The sequence below is a fragment of the Capricornis sumatraensis genome, chromosome 17 (assembly GCF_032405125.1).
Source record: "Capricornis sumatraensis isolate serow.1 chromosome 17, serow.2, whole genome shotgun sequence".
Taxonomy (NCBI): Eukaryota; Metazoa; Chordata; class Mammalia; order Artiodactyla; family Bovidae; genus Capricornis; species Capricornis sumatraensis.
Window position 1 is genome coordinate 17924279 of NC_091085.1, and position 17716 is coordinate 17941994.

General features: G+C 41.6%; 1 protein-coding gene across 2 annotated transcripts in view; it reads right to left on the bottom strand.

The window, feature by feature from the left end:
• Positions 1–2869: 2869 nt before the first annotated feature.
• EDNRA (endothelin receptor type A) overlaps positions 2870–17716 on the bottom strand; it is a 66122-nt gene continuing 51275 nt past the window's right edge. For both annotated transcript variants that reach the window (XM_068989892.1, XM_068989891.1), the window contains 4 exons: positions 12887–13039; positions 7986–8119; positions 7474–7582; positions 2870–3010 (listed from right to left, as the gene is read on the bottom strand). In XM_068989892.1, coding sequence (XP_068845993.1) covers positions 2870–3010; positions 7474–7582; positions 7986–8119; positions 12887–13039 — 537 coding nt within the window. The remainder of the gene's footprint in view (positions 3011–7473; positions 7583–7985; positions 8120–12886; positions 13040–17716) is intronic.

Sequence of the window (17716 nt, forward strand, 5' to 3'; positions counted from 1 at the left end):
TCATCTCCTGCATCTCCTGCACTGGCAGATGGGTTCTTTACCACTAGTGCCACCTGGGAAACCCCATTGACTAGCTCCCTAGTTGAAAATGTCAAATAACCAGTTATATATACATGAGTCCAGGTATCCATCTGACATATTGCTTATTGATGATAGTTTTTCATTTTCTAGCTTCTTTTAGGATGCAGGCTCCATGAGAGCAGGCACTTGGCCTGTTTTGTTCCCTGCTATAAGTTGCTAGAAGAACTCCTGGTGCATAGTAGATGCTCAGTAAAATTTACAGGAAAGGTGAATGAAGGATTGAATGGGAGCCTTAAGTGTTCAATACAACAAAGTTGGTTGGCAATACAGTACAGTTAGGAATTATCTGTTTGAAAACCACTCACCTGGCTATTAGTCAGGAGTGGTTTGCAATCATTGTGTAGCAAACATTTCCTAGATTGAACTATGTATTAATACAAATGAAGAGACACTCACAAGGCTTCTGTAAACTTTTATTTTGTACTTATGGGCCACTGCCAGTGCAGGGCTGTGGCTTCTGGCTCATTTCTACAGATTTACTTGGAAAGATGTGATAAACGTAGAAACTGAAAGTATTCCTACTTATCAACCACAGTCACTTACTGGTCCATAAACAAAATGCACATGGAAGCCCGTGTGGTTATTCAGAAATCTATGACTTTCTGAACTTGTAAAATGCATTTCTGATATGCAAGAGACAAAGCATCTTAAAGAAAAAGACCACTGTCTAAACAAAATGGTGTGAACCTATGGCTTATATTATGGGGCTATATCACTGCATGTAACGCACCAGCAGAGTAATGGAATTTGACTGCTAACACACAAAGGAACCCTGCAATTGGGTGCCTGCTGGCACCTGATATCATTTTATACATGACTGTTCTAAAATACAGCCGAAGGAGTCAGCTGAGCTAATTTATCATCAGACATTTTTCTGGTGAAATCTGATAGAAGCATTTGCCCACTTGTCAGTCTCATCACCATGTTGAGGACTGGGACAATATAATACTTCAGACTTTAATGAATTTTGCTCCAGCACAGAAAAAAATACAACCCCAAATATTGCTTTTTTCAACTAACCAACCAACCAAGAAACCAAAATCCATTGTCAACCCATGGCTCATCCTTTTTCATGAGGCCTCTCACATTCCATCTGTAATGGTAACATGGTTGTGAGATTTATGAACATGGATAGATTAAAACTGACAGGTTGGTTGTTGTGAGGGACAACCACCTAGATTCCATCTGGAGTATGTGCTTTGGCACAACTGCAAGGCATTAATATTAGATTACATGAAATCCATACATGCCATCTGATCATATGCATATACCACACACACGGATACGTTCCACAGAGACGATCATAGAAAAATTGGCTAAAAGAAATTTATGGTTGTTTATATACACATATATTTATATACACACAGTAAAAGATTTGCTGCTGTAATCACAGTTTGTAAACATCGTGGAAAACGCCCAGCAGAAGTCACTGCGGGCCTTTTGAAATGGGGACCATGTGAGGAGTGTTGGTAGGGAAGGCATTTAGGTTCATACTGAAAACCCAGGGACATGAAGAACCTTAAGTTCATGGCGGCATCTGGGAGTAAATTATATTTCATTGACACAATAAACTCAGCTGGCCACTTTGAAATTATGTTTTCCATATTCCTATGTGGAAAAGGAATGAGCAAAAAAGTCTCACTGCCAGTTAACATTTTAAAAGCAAGCAAAGGAATATATACATACATGTATATATGTATATGCATGTATATACATAAATGATACATATGCATATATTTGCACACACATATACATGTTACATTACCAAAAATAAACGTCAATGAGAATTTCCAGATTTTCTAAAAATATGCAATCCTTTCTTTCTTGCTTTGTTCTGGACTTCTATGCATTTCACTGAAAGTCTTGGGCATAGTTAAATGATACATACATTTAAATTTTAGTAAATGGTGTTTTGATTTTACATAAAATTCTTCCATTAAAAAACTAGGCTTGTGAAAAATAGAACTGTTTGATTCAAGCATAATTTTTCAATTTAACAGAAGAATAGGCACAAGATCTCCTAAAATGAAACCCCATTAAAAAAGAAAATATAGGTTCTTAAAAAGTTTGCATAGCAGCTATTAAACTGCCATATATGGATATCAGTCTGTGCTTTAAAGTCCTGTAAGCTCCTGAAGCTTGAGAATTTATGTTTTAAAAAATAAGCCAGTGACATGAGAAACACTAACCTAACTTCTCACCTGAATTCCGTTTTATTTGTTTTGGGGGGGCAAAAATATGTGTAAATGAGCTCAAATCATCATCTGTAGGCTGCTATGAAGTTAAAAAATACTGGCACTGAATGACATTTCAAATAAAGGAGACTTCAACCCATACTGTGTTTGGCCAAAAAACCAAAATTACTTAAAAAAAAATAGAAAATCTTGTTACAATCTCTATAACTTTCTCACGGTGACTGCTCTTATTGAACATTCTACAGAACCACCATGAACGTTTGCCATGTACTCGAAAAAATCTATTTTCATGCAAAGGTAGTAAATATCCTTCTGGTTTAACTGAACCATCTCCGTTCCCCCTGCCAACTCCCACCATTTTTTAGGGCTGAATATAACATGCAGAATAGGTAAATCAGATAAATAAAAGAAGTAAGATTCATTCAATTTGTGGGTATAAACCAGTCAACCCTTCAATGTTTGGGAAACCATTTTTCCAGGGGGTGGGGCTGAGTCGTAAGAGAAGGATGGAACAGATTCCTGGAGACACAGTTGCTGTGTTGATTTTTTTCCTCCAGTCGGGCTTGAAGCACACTGATGACTGTTCCTTCAGTTTAGTTGATACTGTCCTTGTGGCTGCTTCTCTCTGTGTTATGGTTGTTTTGTTCAGGGTTCTTCCACTGGATGCTGGTGCCATTCATGGGCACCGAGGTCATCAGGCTCTTGGACTGGTAACAGCAGCAGCAGAGGCAAGACTGGGAGAAGGAGCAGACTCAGATTAAGAGGGGCCACCAGCCTGTTCCCAGCAGAGCACAGAGGCTCACCAACAAGGGGTGAACGTCCAGAGGGATTGGAGGAGAGAGTGTGGGCTTTGCCAGTCATCTGGAGTAGGGAGTTTGTAAGCTCTAGGGAGAAGTTGAATGGTTTATTCTAGTGCAAAGTGACAGACCCTGTGTTTCTTGTTTTAATTGATTCACCAAGTCAAACAGGAAAGGAAGGCAGTGTCGGTGGGGGGAGACTGTTCTATGACTTGGGGTGGGCATGGGTGGGAAGGACTGGGAAGGGCCTGGCTGTCTTCACTGCACCGCCTGCGTGTCTCTCTTCATTGGGCACCTCACCTGAGGCTCTTAAACAGCCCTAGGGGGTAGGTGCTATTTTCTTTCTGGATGAGAACAGGGAGGCTTAGAGAAGAGGCAGAACTGAGCTCAGAACCCAGGACTCTCTCTGTTGGACTCTTTCCCCTGGGTATGCTGCCTTTTTATGAATATCAGTCAAAATTGTGTTTAATTTCTGAGAGTTTGCACCTGGATTTTTTTCCCCCTTACCCTCTGGGGATATATGTAAACTAACTTGTATGTAATATAATTTTATATGTAACATATAGTTTTAATTTATATGTAAAATATGTAAACTAATTAGCAAATGATTTTACTCCAGATTACATAAATGTATTTGTTATGACCTGCATTTTAGTCAATCTTTCTTAGGGCAGAATCTTTCTTAGGGCATTTCATGACTTGTAAACATGACCCCAAAGACTGCCAAAGTGTGGCAGTAAGAACTTCCACATCAAGTTTTATTGATTCCCATAATTCTCTGGTTAATATCTGTCTGTCTCCTTTTAGACTGCAGGAGTCATGAAGGCAGTCACTTGTGTTTTTCCTCTCTTCTGTCCCTAATACTGATAAACTCATACCAAGCACCTTCTGTTGTCTCAAGCACTGAACCCACTTATTCCACCTTATGAAATAGATACAGTATCTGATACAGATACAGATAGCATCTGATTTCAGTTCAGTTCAGTTCAGTCGCTCAGTCGTGTCTGACTCTTTGTGACCCCATGAAATTGTAGCACGCCAGGCCTCCCTGTCCATCACCATCTCCCGGAGTTCACTCGGACTCATGTCCATCGAATCCATGATGCCATCCAGCCATCTCATCCTGGGTCGTCCCCTTCTCCTCCTGCCCCCAATCTCTCCCAGCATCAGAGTCTTTTCCAATGAATCAACTCTTCGCATGAGGTGTCCAAAGTACTGGAGCTTCAGCTTTAGCATCATTCCTTCCAAAGAAATCCCAAGGCTGATCTCCTTCAGAATGGACTGGTTGGATCTCCTTGCAGTCCAAGGGGCCCTCAAGAGTCTTCTCCAACACCACAGTTCAAACGCATCAAAGCGCTCAGCTTTCTTTACAGTCCAACTCTCACATTCATACATGACCACAGGAAAAACCATAGCCTTGACTAGACGGACCTTAGTTGGCAAAGTAATGTCTCTGCTTTTGAATATACTGTCTAGGTTGGTCATAACTTTTCTTCCAAGGAGTAAGCGTCTTTTAATTTCATGGCTGCAGTCACCATCTGCAGTGATTCTGGAGCCCAAAAAAATAAAGTCTCACACTGTTTCTACTGTTTCCCCATCTATTTCCTATGAAGTGATGGGACCAGATTTACTGACGGACAAACTGAGGAAGCAGGAGTGGCCCCACTTGGACCTGGTTTTAGACAGCTAGTGCAGAGCTGGGACTGCAGCCTACCAGGCTCCTCCGTCCATGGGATTTTCCAGGCAAGAGTACTGGAGTGGGTTGCCACTGCCTTCTCCATGGGGTCGCTAAGAGTCATACACGACTGAGCGACTTCACTTTCACTTTTCACTTTCTTGCATTGGAGAAGGAAATGGCAACCCACTCCAGTGTTTTTGCCTTGAGAATCTCAAGGACGGGGGAGCCTGGTGGGCTGCCGTCTATGGGGTCACACAGAGTCGGACACGACTGAAGTGATCAGCAGGAGCAGCAGCAGAGCTGGGATGTAAACCAAGACTGTTCCCTTCCAGACCCTGCACCCTTGAACGCTCTGCTACTCTTCCTAATATGTACCATAAAATGAAGTTAAACATCCTGGCCAAAGTTAGTGGATTCCAGTTAGGACTAATTCCATGCTAAAATCACTCTAGGAACTGGAAAAATAATACTTCAGTAAGAAGTGCTTGGAACTTCTGGAGAAAATGTGTTGGCTTAGCTACAAGGAGGTCTGAAGAACGGAAGGAAACTGATTTTGAATTAAATTACATTAGTTCAGATTTCCAGTGCCATAAACATTTACTTTTCTTGAAAAGACTATTATGAAGTATACTATTAAGTAGCATTTAGCAAGAGCTTTCTTAACAATGAGTTTATGTTTTGTTGAGACTATGGTTAAAAGTCTAAGGCTATGTAAGGCATGAATAAGCTTAATCTCTTCTGTTAGCCTTGGAGCTCAACTTGGAATATTTCTTTTCAAAGCATGATACTAATTTGGCATGCTACTAAATTAGTTCTTTTTATTTTAACTTTTGAGTATGTTGCTTGAATATATATTGCTTTTCTGTTACGCTGACAATTTGACGCTCTTTCTAGGTAACAAAATGTAATTTTCACTTCTCTTCTGAAAAGTTCAGCTGATGAAAGTACTATTGTGATTTTCACTTCTCATCTGAAAAGTTCAGCAGATGAAGTGCTATTTACAACTGGAATGAGCCATGCCTGTTGGATATCTAATACACACAGTTGGCTATTCTTAAAAAATACTTGCTTACAAAGCAGAAATAGAGACACAGATGTAGAGAACAAACGTTAAGGATGCCAAGGGGGACAGGGAGGAGGAAGGATGAACTGGGAGACTGGGATTGGCATATACGCACCACCGACACCATGTATAAAATAGAGAACTAATGAGAATCTACCGGAACTCTCCTCAGAGCTCTGTGGTGGCCTAAATGGGAAGGATATACATTGCTATTGCTATTTTGCTAAGTCACTTCAGTCGTGTCCGACTCTGTGCGACCCCATAGATGGCAGCCCACCAGGCTCCCCTGTCCCTTGGATTCTCCAGGCAAGAACACTGGAGTGGGTTGCCATTTCCTTCTCCAATGCATGAAAGTGAAAAGTGAAAGGGAAGTCGCTCAGTCGTGTCTGACTCTTAGCGACCCCATGGACTGCAGCCCACCAGGCTCCTCCATCCATGGGATTTTCCAGGCAAGAGTACTGGAGTGAGGTGCCATCGCCTTCTCCAAAGGATATATATATATATATAAAAGGGGATATATGTATATGTATCGCTGATTCACATTGCTGGACAGTAGAAACTAATAAAGCATTCTGAAGCAATTATACTCTATTAGAAATAAAAATAAAGAAAAGACAGAAGAGAAAAAAATCCAATTAAATGAAAACAATTGAATTTGCTATTATATACTATTGTCTATGGGCGGCTCAGCAGTAAAGAATCTGCCTGCCAGGTAGGAATTTGCTGTGTGACACAGGAGGCTCAACCCAGGGCTCTGTGGCAACCTAGAGAGATGGGATGGGGAGGGAGGTGGGAGGTGGTTCAGGAGGGCAGGGACATACGGATACCTGTGGCGGATGTATGGCAGAAACCAACACAATATTGTAAAGCAATGATCCCCTGATGAAAAAATAAGAATCCACCTGCCAATTTAGGAGATGCAATTTTGATCCCTAGGTTGGAAAGGTCCCCCAGAGTAGGAAATGGTAACCCATTCCAGCATTCTTGCCTGGAAAAATCCCATGGACAGAGAAGCCTGGCAAGCTACAGTCCATGGGGTTACAAAAGAACTGGACATGACTGAGTGACTACACAGAGACATTACTTTGCCAACAAAGGTCCGTCTAGTCAAGGCTATGGTTTTTCCTGTGGTCATGTATGGATGTGAGAGCTGGACTGTGAAGAAAGCTGAGCACCGAAGAATTGATGCGTTTGAACTGTGGTGTTGGAGAAGACTCTTGAGAGTCCCTTGGACTGCAAGGAGATCCAACCAGTCCATTTTAAAGGAGATAAGTCCTGGGTGTTCATTGGAAGGACTGATGCTAAAGCTGAAACTCCAATACTTTGGCCACCTCATGTGAAGAGCTGACTCATTGGAAAAGACCCTGATGCTGGGAGGGATTGGGGGCAGGAGGAGAAGGGGACAATAGAGGATGGGATGGCTGGATGGCATCACTGACTTGATGGACATGAGTTTGAGTGAACTCCCGGAATTGGTGATGGACAGGGAGGCCTGGCGTGCTGTGACTCATGGGGTCACAAAGAGTCGGACACGACTGAGCGACTGAACTGAACTGAACTGAGTGACTACATAACAACAGCAACGACCATCACATATAATCAATCATTAATGCCGATAATTATTATGAAAAAGATCTTCTTGTTCAAAGAAATACTTACCTGGAAACAATTTTTAAATTTCTTGCTCACAAAATATAGAGCTATTGGGTTGATACATGAATTCATGGTTGCCAAGTTAATACCGATGTAATCCATGAGCAGCAAGAAACTTGAGCAACGGAAATAGAAGAGATAAATTAGAACGTCATGTTTTAAAACCTAATTAGCATTTATCTCTAAAATAAGCATTTTTCTTGCCCAGGAGACATTTCTCAGAGGTAGCAGTCAAAATTACTTTTAAAGCCCTTGTTTAAATGGCAATTGCAGTTCTGCAGGACATGTGCAGATATACCCACCACTTGCTTAACCCAGGAGGGGAGCAGCAAAATTATTGATAGGGCTTGCACAAAATTTTGAGGTTGGTTATGGGCTGTGGCAGCAAAGAAAAACAATCAACTTAGAGGACTTAATTTTCAGGGCTAACATGAGTATATAAGAGGTGGTTTTGTAAAAGTCTTAGAAATGTGAGATCAGAGAAACTCCAGTTTCCTTCTGAGTACAAAGGCTCATACCTAAGTAATTCACACCGGTTCGTGTCCATTTCATCATACACGGTTTTTTTCAAAATGCGGCTTAAATGAAGAGGGAACCAGCACAGAGCAAAAATTACAACCAAGCAGAAAACTGTTTTTGCCACTTCTCGACGCTAAAGAAAAGTGAGAGAAAAAAATACAGTAAGTTCAGTGTTTTTCCACTAGAGAAAGGAGATACACAAACGGAAGTACTACAATGTCACATTAGTTTCCACACGACATTGTAAAGCAATTATACTGCAATTTAAAAAAGAGTAGTATATTGGGACAGAGTACTCGAAGAAGAGCCAGAGCAGCCCAACTCACCACGCTCTACTTCGTCAAGATTTGGAGTCCAGGAAACCCCCTTGGTCCAGTGGTTAGGACTCTGAGCTTCTGCTCCAGGAAGCGTGAATTCGATCCCTGGTCGGGGAACTAAGATCCCACATGCAGCATAGTGCGGCCAAATAAAAAAATAGATAAGGTTTGGAGTCCAATTGTCTTAAGCAAGGAGTTGTTAGCGATTCTTTTGGGGCAGTTGCCAGGAAGCATGGTAGCCTCAGGCTGGTTATTAGGGCCAGGTCAAAGGTTCGATGGTGGGCAGAGTGGGGGATGGGCTGGGGTTGCGCCAACACTGTGACTGGGTCTGTATGTCTGTGTATTTGTATGTCTGTCGAACATATGGGGGGAAGGTTAGTTAAAAGTCTCCATAGCAGGTAATCCACCTGCATTAATGATAGCATGGTAGTCAAGGTGACTGACACTACCATAATAACAAAATGGGACAAATCTAGGAAATTCCCTGGTGGTCCAGTGGCTAGGATTCTTGGCTTTCATTGCTGAGGGTCTGGGTTCAATCTAGCCTGAAACCAGTTCCCCTGGTTGGGGAACTAAGATGCTGTAAGCTGTGTGGCATGGCCCACCCCCAAAACAATGAATAAGTCCACAAAGATGTTTGGAAAACAAAATAGCACGGAACAGAAAAGGAAAAGGAAGAACAACATGTTTTCTCCATTTCTTGATCTTGGAGAAAGCTGGCATTCGGACTTTTTTGGCTTTTAAAATTCTTTCATTAATGACAGGTAGCTTCCAAAGATACATTGTTTGCAAACAGAGTGCGTGCATGCCAAGTCACTTCAGTCCTGGCGACTCTGCAACCTTATGGACCATAGCCCGCCAGGCTCCTCTGTCCATGGGATTCTCCAGGCAAGGATACTGGAGTGGGTTGCCATTTCCTTCTCTAGGGGGTCTTCTTGACCCAGGGATTAAACCTGCGTCTCTTGTCGCCTACATTTGCAGGCGGGTTCTTGACCACTTAGCACCACCTGAGGGTAAAGGATTATCAACACAGACAATTGGAAAAACGGGAACATGTTGACTCTGGCCTGACTCCAATGGCAGGTTTACATGCTTTGGGGTCTGCACAGGATCAGTAAAATCATAGGTTAGGAATTATCTGCAGCCAGTCATTTGGGTGCCCTGTATTTGAGTATTACAGGGCATGGCATTAGGAAGCCCAACTGGGAACATAAAATACAACTTGTCTGTAATTGGGATCACTTAATGTCAAAATAAAACTGATTGAAAACAGGATTTGGAAGGGTAAGGCTGGTCCAATCCAAAGCATACAGCGTTAAGTAGGGGAAGCCTGCAATAAACCCACGTGATTGATAGAGCTATTTAGAAAGATCTCAGGGCAGTTGTCACAAATTGCGGCTTTAGCCCCAAGAACTGGGATTTCTTTAATCTTTGAGTTAGCTAGCTAGCTGGCTATGGCTTCAGAGAATGTATAAACCGAAAGATGCTTGAGAACAATAAAGGATTCTTTATTAATCTATAGGCATGGAGGATCATTTTAAAGGGCTATTTTGTGTACACAGAAAGACTGTAGAAAGTGTATTGGGGGAGAGGCTATCTCTTTGGAGCACATCCTCAAAGTGGGTAAATTTATTTATTTATTTAGGCTATGCCACATGGCCTGTGGGATCTTAGTTCCCTCAGCAGGGATTGAACCCATGCCCCGTGCCACGAAAGTGCGGCTTCTTAACCACTCGACCTCCAGGGAAGTCTGCAAGAGAATAATTTTTTAAATGTAATATTAGTACTTTGCCACATGACAGTCAGCTATTTGGTTAATCAATATCCATCCTTCTGAATTTTCCTTACTATCAGTCAGATCCTTGATTTTGTCATGGCAGCAGAGGAGTCTGGCTTCCTCATCCACACAGATCTTACCAATTATACTAGGCAGAAGCCGTTGTGTGGGGTTTCTGACGAGATCAAGCGTGTTCAGAGTGGAAAAGCTACTTAAACGTGGGGGCTACTCCTTTGGTGCACACACACTAATGTGACCTGTATTCTTCCCCTTCTAGCTGTCTGGAAAGGAGGTCTAAGGGCAGAGCTGTAGCTGCCGTCTTCCAATAATAAAGGAAAGGTGAGCCCAGCAGCAGAACGCTGGCTTCTTGAGTCCCTGGACTACTGAGCTGATGACATCTGACCTTTCTGCTACGCAAGACAGATAAGCCCCTACTGGCCTACTCCCTGTTATTTTGGGTTTTCTGTTCACCCTTGTGCTCATTCGCTCAGTTGTATCTCTTTGCCACCCCATAAACTGTAGCCCGCCAGGCTCCTCTGTCCATAGGATTCTCCAGGCAAGAATACTGGAGAGAGTTGCCGTCTCCGCCTCCAGAGGATCCTCCTGACCCAGGGATCGAACCCACATCTCCTGCGTTGGCAGGCAGATTCTTTACCACTGAGCCACCTGGGAAGATTTTCTGCTACCAGCATCCAAACACAAGCCCTAGCTGATAAAGATGTTGTCGGTATAGTGAAGAGAAATTCTAGAAAAACATACCAGAAGCAGGATCAAGCATCATGTTGGACTTGGATGGAGTGGCAGGGTTTTCACTCTAAGCTAGCTCCCCTGCCACCCTCCACCCCCAAAGGCCTCTCAGCTAGGCTTGCTCTCCTGCAGTCAGAACCTGCTCGATCTTTGAGTGGGACTCAAGGGAATGTCTACTGCACGGGGACCAAGTTTTGGATTCTAATGTCCATTTGGTTGCGCTAGTCTCTTAAACACCTGTGTAATAAGGGTGCATGCCTGTCTAGCTTATCTCACAGCGTGTTTGGAGGAATCAAATACCAAAATGACATGGAAATGCTCTTTGGGAACTTAAAAAATGCTATGAAAATGTGAAGCAGCAGCATCTTATTGCTCCCAATCCGTATTTAATTATTTTCAGAGCAGGTGTCACTCACAGCTTGAATAGGCTCAATTGTGGTGCTAATGCAAAAATCGACATTCAAAAACACTGTTTTTCACAAATCTATTCTAATTAGTTACCTCTATTGCAGGAATGAAAGGTAATAACAGCTTAATATGTTTCACATCTGGAGTAGTCCGAACTTTCATGCCTGGATGATGTCATGCTAAAGTTTCTCAAGATAAGTTTCCTGTTAAATTTTAATAAAGGATAATAGCTACCATTTGTATAACATGTTAGATTTTTATGAAGTATGTGAATGCATGTGAATTCCTTTGATTCTCGATAATAATACTGATTGATATATTATTATGTCCAGTTTAAGATAATGAGTTGAGGCTCAAAAAAATCGGTACTCTGGTCAAAAAGAGTTGCCGATGAAGACTGACGCTCGTGTATGGCAATCACACAGGGCAGTTATCCAGGCTCCATCAACAACTCACATTGACTTTCGGTGTGGCTGGTCGTCTTTACATACTTGTCTGTTGAAACTGAACAGTTACCCACAGTCCTAGTTTTACTCTTTGAATTAATATATATCAACAGTATCTGACTACTTAGTATCAGCTGGGTTCTATTAGACACCGTACATGCATTACATAACCCCTTTGATGTACTATTATATACATTTCAATAAAAATATTTAAGACTCAAAATTGAGTTAGTATTTGTACAGAAAAGTGCAGGTGGGACCTCCCTGGTGACCCAGTGGCTAAGACTCTGCACTCAAAATACAAGGGGCCTAGGTCTGATCCCTGGGAAGGAAACTAGATCTCACAGTCAAATAAATAAATATTTTAAAGGGCAGATATTATTTTATACATTTTTAAAAAAACTAAAAGTTCAGAGAGAGAAAGCAATTGCCCAGTGTCACAGGGTCAGCAAACAGAAGCTTCATAGCTTTATCTGCCCTGTTTGCTGCCTGGGAGAAACAGATAGCCTCCTACTGAAAGGTTCAGATTTCTTCTAGGACTTTAGGCTTTCCAAAATGTGACTTCTTATGTACCCAGTCCCATTTCTTTCCATGAGTTATACCTTAGATGTTGCTCTAATGAGGTCTGTCTCCTTTCCCTTCTCCTCAAATGCATGGTACTCATGCGTGTTCTAGCTAGACCCCTATCAGGAACAGTTCAATCCTCCTCATGTGTGAACAGTTTCTCCAAGACTTGATCTCATATCCTCCTTGGCTTTCTACAGCACAATCAACTTTTTACCACACCTTGTGATTCCATGTTTCAATTATCTCATGTTTGTGTTTTATTTCCACAACAGGACTGCAAAGCCTGCCGGGGAGAAAGTCAAGTGCTTCTTTTTTTTTATAGTCCTGGCACAATTCCAAGCCCAGTTCAGTGTGCTACTAATCACAAACACACGTTTGATAGATACTCTTGGCAAAATTAAAGAATAGTTCCTCTCTATTTGGGCCCTGGCCCCAGGGCCATCTGTTTCACAGGTCGGATCCTGACTTCACTGGAGAAATGCTCAATTCTCTAAAGAAAACAAGGCATACAGACAAGCAAGACAGTATTTTAATTTTTAGGAAATCAGGCTAAATCTGCAAAACACAGTATCCACAGTCCTTTCGTTGTCAAGGACAAGCCAGTCTTGGCCAGACCGTCCTGATCTTATCAGGTTTACCTGTTTCAGATGCTCACTGAGGGCAATTCTCAGGCTGCCGTTCCTTCGGTTTAACATCTCACAAGTCATGAGGGTGTAGAAGATCGCGGTGCACACCAGGGGCATGCAGAAGTAGAACCCAAATAGCCACCAGTCCTTAACATCTTGATAGAACTGGAAAGAGGAGAGGAGGGAGAGAGGAGGAAAAGCATTATAAGGAAAGTTCGCTGCACAGCGTCTGGTGGCTTCAAGGTCTTCATGCTTACAGCTATGTTTGTATATTCATGCTCTCTGCTGGCAGTAATGGGCTTGGAGGTCGTGCTCAAAACTCAACTAAACTGAAAACTCCAAACATGTAATTTCTGGTTGAGCTGTGTGTTGCTTTTTATAACAGCACACAAAGAAATTGCATTAATATTATTCTGACAATACTGTTCACAATAGCCAAGACATAACAGCAACCTAAATGTCTATTGACAGACGAATGTGGTATATATATATATATATATATATATATACACATATATATGTACACACACCATATATATATACACACACACCAAATATATATACAGTATACACCATATATATACACACACCATATATGTATATTATATATATGTATATATGTATATATATACATACATACATAGAGGCTTCCCTGGTGGCTCAGAGGTTAAAGTGTCTGCCTCCAATTCGGGAGACCTGGGTTTGATCCCTGGGTCAGGAAGACCCCCTGGAGAAGGAAATGGCAACCCACTCCAGTATTCTTGCCTGGAGAATCCCATGGACGGAGGAGCCTGGTGGGCTACAGTCCACGGGGTTGCAAAGAGTCGGACACGACTGAGCGACTTCACTTACTTATACATACATATACAATGGAATATTACTCAGCCATAAAAAGAATGAAATAATGCCATTTGCAGCAACAAGATGGACCTAGAGATTATCATACCAAGTGAAGTAAGTTAGATAGAGAAAGACAAATAACATATGATATCACTTTATGTGGAATCTAAAATATAGCACAAATGAACTTATCCATGAAACAGAAACAGATGCACAGACAGAGAACAGACTTGTGGTTACCGAGTGGGAGGCCGGGTGGGAGAGGGATGGGTTGGAAGTTCTGGATTAACAGCTGCAAACTATTATATATAGAATGGATAAACCACAAGGTCCTACTCTATAGCACAGGGAACTATATTCAACATCCTTTCATAAGTCATAATGGAAAAGAATGTGAAAAAGAAAATATATAACAGAATAACTCTACTATATAGCAGAAATTAACACACTGTAAATCAGCTACAATAAGTTTAAAATTACCCAAATTATTAACTAATTTTAATAATTATTAACAATTATTAACATTTTTAATAAACTGAAGTTGGTTTGAATTACACAGTGGAAGAACCCTCATCAATAAAAAGAATTCCCTTTCAAAGCTCATGAAACGTGCTTTTGAGACATACAGAATCTGTATCTTTATTGGTGATTCTCAACATTTTGCTAGTGCCTGGTTTACTTCTGACTGTTGTGGTGAAAGTGTACTTAATGTGCCTGTCTTGTTTGGAAAGAGCGAAGGTTATGAATGGCTTATCTGTGGAGCTCTGGTTACTGGGAGTTAACCCTTTGTCTGGTATGTCTGCTATGCGACCTCAGACAGCCAGTGTGAGCCATCAATAACCGTGTCCTTCCTCTCTCTCTTAATACTTACCACCTGGAAACTATTGAGGCAGAGTAGCTTATCTGAAGGCATGTTGAACCTGATTTCCCTGTGGACAGCATTTGTAAATACTAGGATTACTCAATTTTATGTCTTTTTAAAGGAGAAAATGTAATACCCAATAAAAATGGAAATAAGAAAATTATAGCTAAATTCTTCCTCCCACTAAATTAATCACCAACTTGGAAAGAAGGCTTTTCCTTTCCTAATGCTGTTTCTCCAGATAGTTTATTTACTAAGGATAATGCAGCCTCCTGCAATATCTCAGTTCCCACAGTAAAAAATAATCACACTGCTCTGTGAAAAACTGGAGAGTTTCTGAATATAGAAAGAGGCCCAGTAGGCTGCACTTATAACATGTCTATTAAAATATGCTATAAATGGTTCCCGAGGAAAAAAAGTTCTGGGCAGGGGTTCATAACTATTTTTATGTCAGGAACCCCTTTGGATTTCTGGTGAAGACTATAATTCTTTCTGAGACTAATACTTAAAAAAATTTTTATTTTATATTGGAGTATAGCTGATTAACAATTTTGTGATGGTTTCAGGTAAACAATGAAGGGACTCAGCCATGCATATACATATGTATCCATTCTCCCCCAAAGTCCCCTCCCATCCAGGCTGCCACATAACATTGAACAGAGTTCTATGTGCTATACAGTAGGTCCTTGTTGGTTATCCATTTTAAATATAGCAGTGTATACATGTCGATCCCAAATTCCCTATCTCTTTGCCATATTCTTTTCCCCCTGGCAACCATAAGTTTGTTGAGAATAATGCTTTTAAATGCATGAAATAAAATATGTACCAATACAATGGAAACAAATTACATCAAAACATAGACAACAAAAATATGAGAAAGAAAATTCTAATATCACAATATAAGGGTTTATTAACAAATTAAATGACAGGTCTAATGAGTTCTACCAGAATGTGGAACCAATGATGAATGTAAATGACATTTCCAGATTATATGTTATACGGTATGAAAATGTCTGTTATTTCCATTCAGTGGAAAAATAACAATAACATGGTACTGTTAAACACTACTGTGATTTGTTGCCTACATCCAGATTAATTAGAAGGAAATGATAAATTTCAGTTAGAAGTTAGTGAAAATAAACATGTAATTTCCTTTTCCTTCAAGTTCACAGACCACTGAATTGTAGCCTCAGGTTAAGTGCAGAATCTCAAAGGAGTTGGCATATTCAAATCTGTTTATACAAATATTTTCCTATTCACATCCCACTGTAGAAAGATCTTAGTACTGAACTTAAAACACAAACAAAAAATTCAGAAGAACTCTTCATTTAAGCACAATGCACACACCTCTTGAAGAAGCCGCTTCCTTTGTACCCCCTCCTTCTGGGTGCACTGCGGGTGGGGGTGTGACTGCCCAGAAGCAGCTGTGGGGGTCCTGGGAGTTGGCCCTTGCTGGAGGAGGCTGGATGGAGTCCCCTGCCCCTTCCATGGCAGAGGCCAGTGGAGAACGGGATCACACATTTCTTTTGAACTGATGTCATCAACAAGGGTACAGAGGGGCCTCCCTCCAGTCTGGGTAAGTCCTCAGCCACTTCAGTTGTGGATGACTCTTTGTGACCCCATGGACTGTAGCCTGCCAGGCTTCTCTGTCCATGGGGATTCTCCAGGCAAGAATCCTGGAGAGGTTGCCATGCCCACTCCAGGGCACCTTTCCCACCCAGGGATTGAACCGGTGTCTCTTACGTCTCCTGCATTGGCAGATGGGTTCTTTACCACTAACACCACCTGGGAAGCCCCTCCCTCCAGTCTAGGTTAGAGCAAAGCTGAGGAGGAAAGACTGGAAAAAGAAGGGGAATCAAATTAGAAAAAGAGACCAGGGGGAAAGAGAAGCCTAAAACCTTAGACTTGAAAAGAAATCTACAGAATCATCAGTTCATGGGACTTCCCTGGCAGTCCAGTGGTTGAGACTTGGTGCTTCCAATGCAGGGGTTCCTGGTTAGATCTGTAATCAGGGAACTGAGATCCTGCAGGCTGAGCCATCAGGGAAGCCAGGTGGCACTGTGGGTAAAGAACCCACCTGCCAATGTAGTAGCTGTAAGAGACGTGAGCTTGATTCCTTAGTTGGGAAGATCCCCTGGAGGAGGAAATGGCAACCCGCTCCAGTATTCTTGCCTGGAGAATCCCGTGGACAGAGGAGCCTGGCAGCTTCAAGTCCTTGGGCTCACAAAGAGTTGGAAGTGACTGAAGCAACTTAGTATGCGTGCATGTAAGATCCTGCATGCTGAAGGGTGTGACCAAAAAATTATCAGTTCAAACTCAGTGCTCCTTATGCAACCCTCCAGGCACCCCCGCCCCTGCCTGAAGGGCAGCCACTCTTAGCTTCATTGCTAACAAGGAGATGCTTTCTTGTGAAGAAACCCATTTCCTTTTACCCAGCAAGATCCATCAGTAAGTTCCTTGTTACACTGAGCCTCTTCTCTAACGCTTTAGTCAGAGGTATCCAGATCACTCATTCACACTGCCCAAATTCTCAGAATACACAGAAGAACTACACAGAAAAGATTTTCATGACCCAGATAACCACGATGGTATGATCACTGAATTAGAGCCAGACAATCCTGGAATGCAAAGTCAAGTGGGCCTTACTTGACTATGTGTGGGCCTTACTGGTCACTATGTGTAGTGACAAGCATAAAGCTAGTGGAGATGATAGAATTCCAGTGGAGCTATTTCAAATCCTAAAAGATGATGCTGTTAAAGTGCTGCACTCAATATACCAGCAAATTTGGAAAACTCAACAGTGGCCATAAAACTGGAAAAGGTCAGTTTTCATTCCAATCCAAAGAAAAGCAATGCCAAAGAATGTTCAAACTACTGCACAATTGCACTCATCTCACATACTAGCAAAGTAATGCTCAAAATTGTAAAAGCCAGGCTTCAACAGTATGTGAACTGTGAACTTCCAGATGTTCAAGCTGGATTTAGAAAAGGCAGCAGAACCAGATATCAAATTGCCAACATCCATCAGATCATCAAGAAAGCAAGAGAGTTCCAGAAAAACATCTATTTCTGCTTTATTGACTACGCCAAAGACTTTGTGTGGATTACAACAAACTGTGGAAAATTCTTCAAGAGATGGG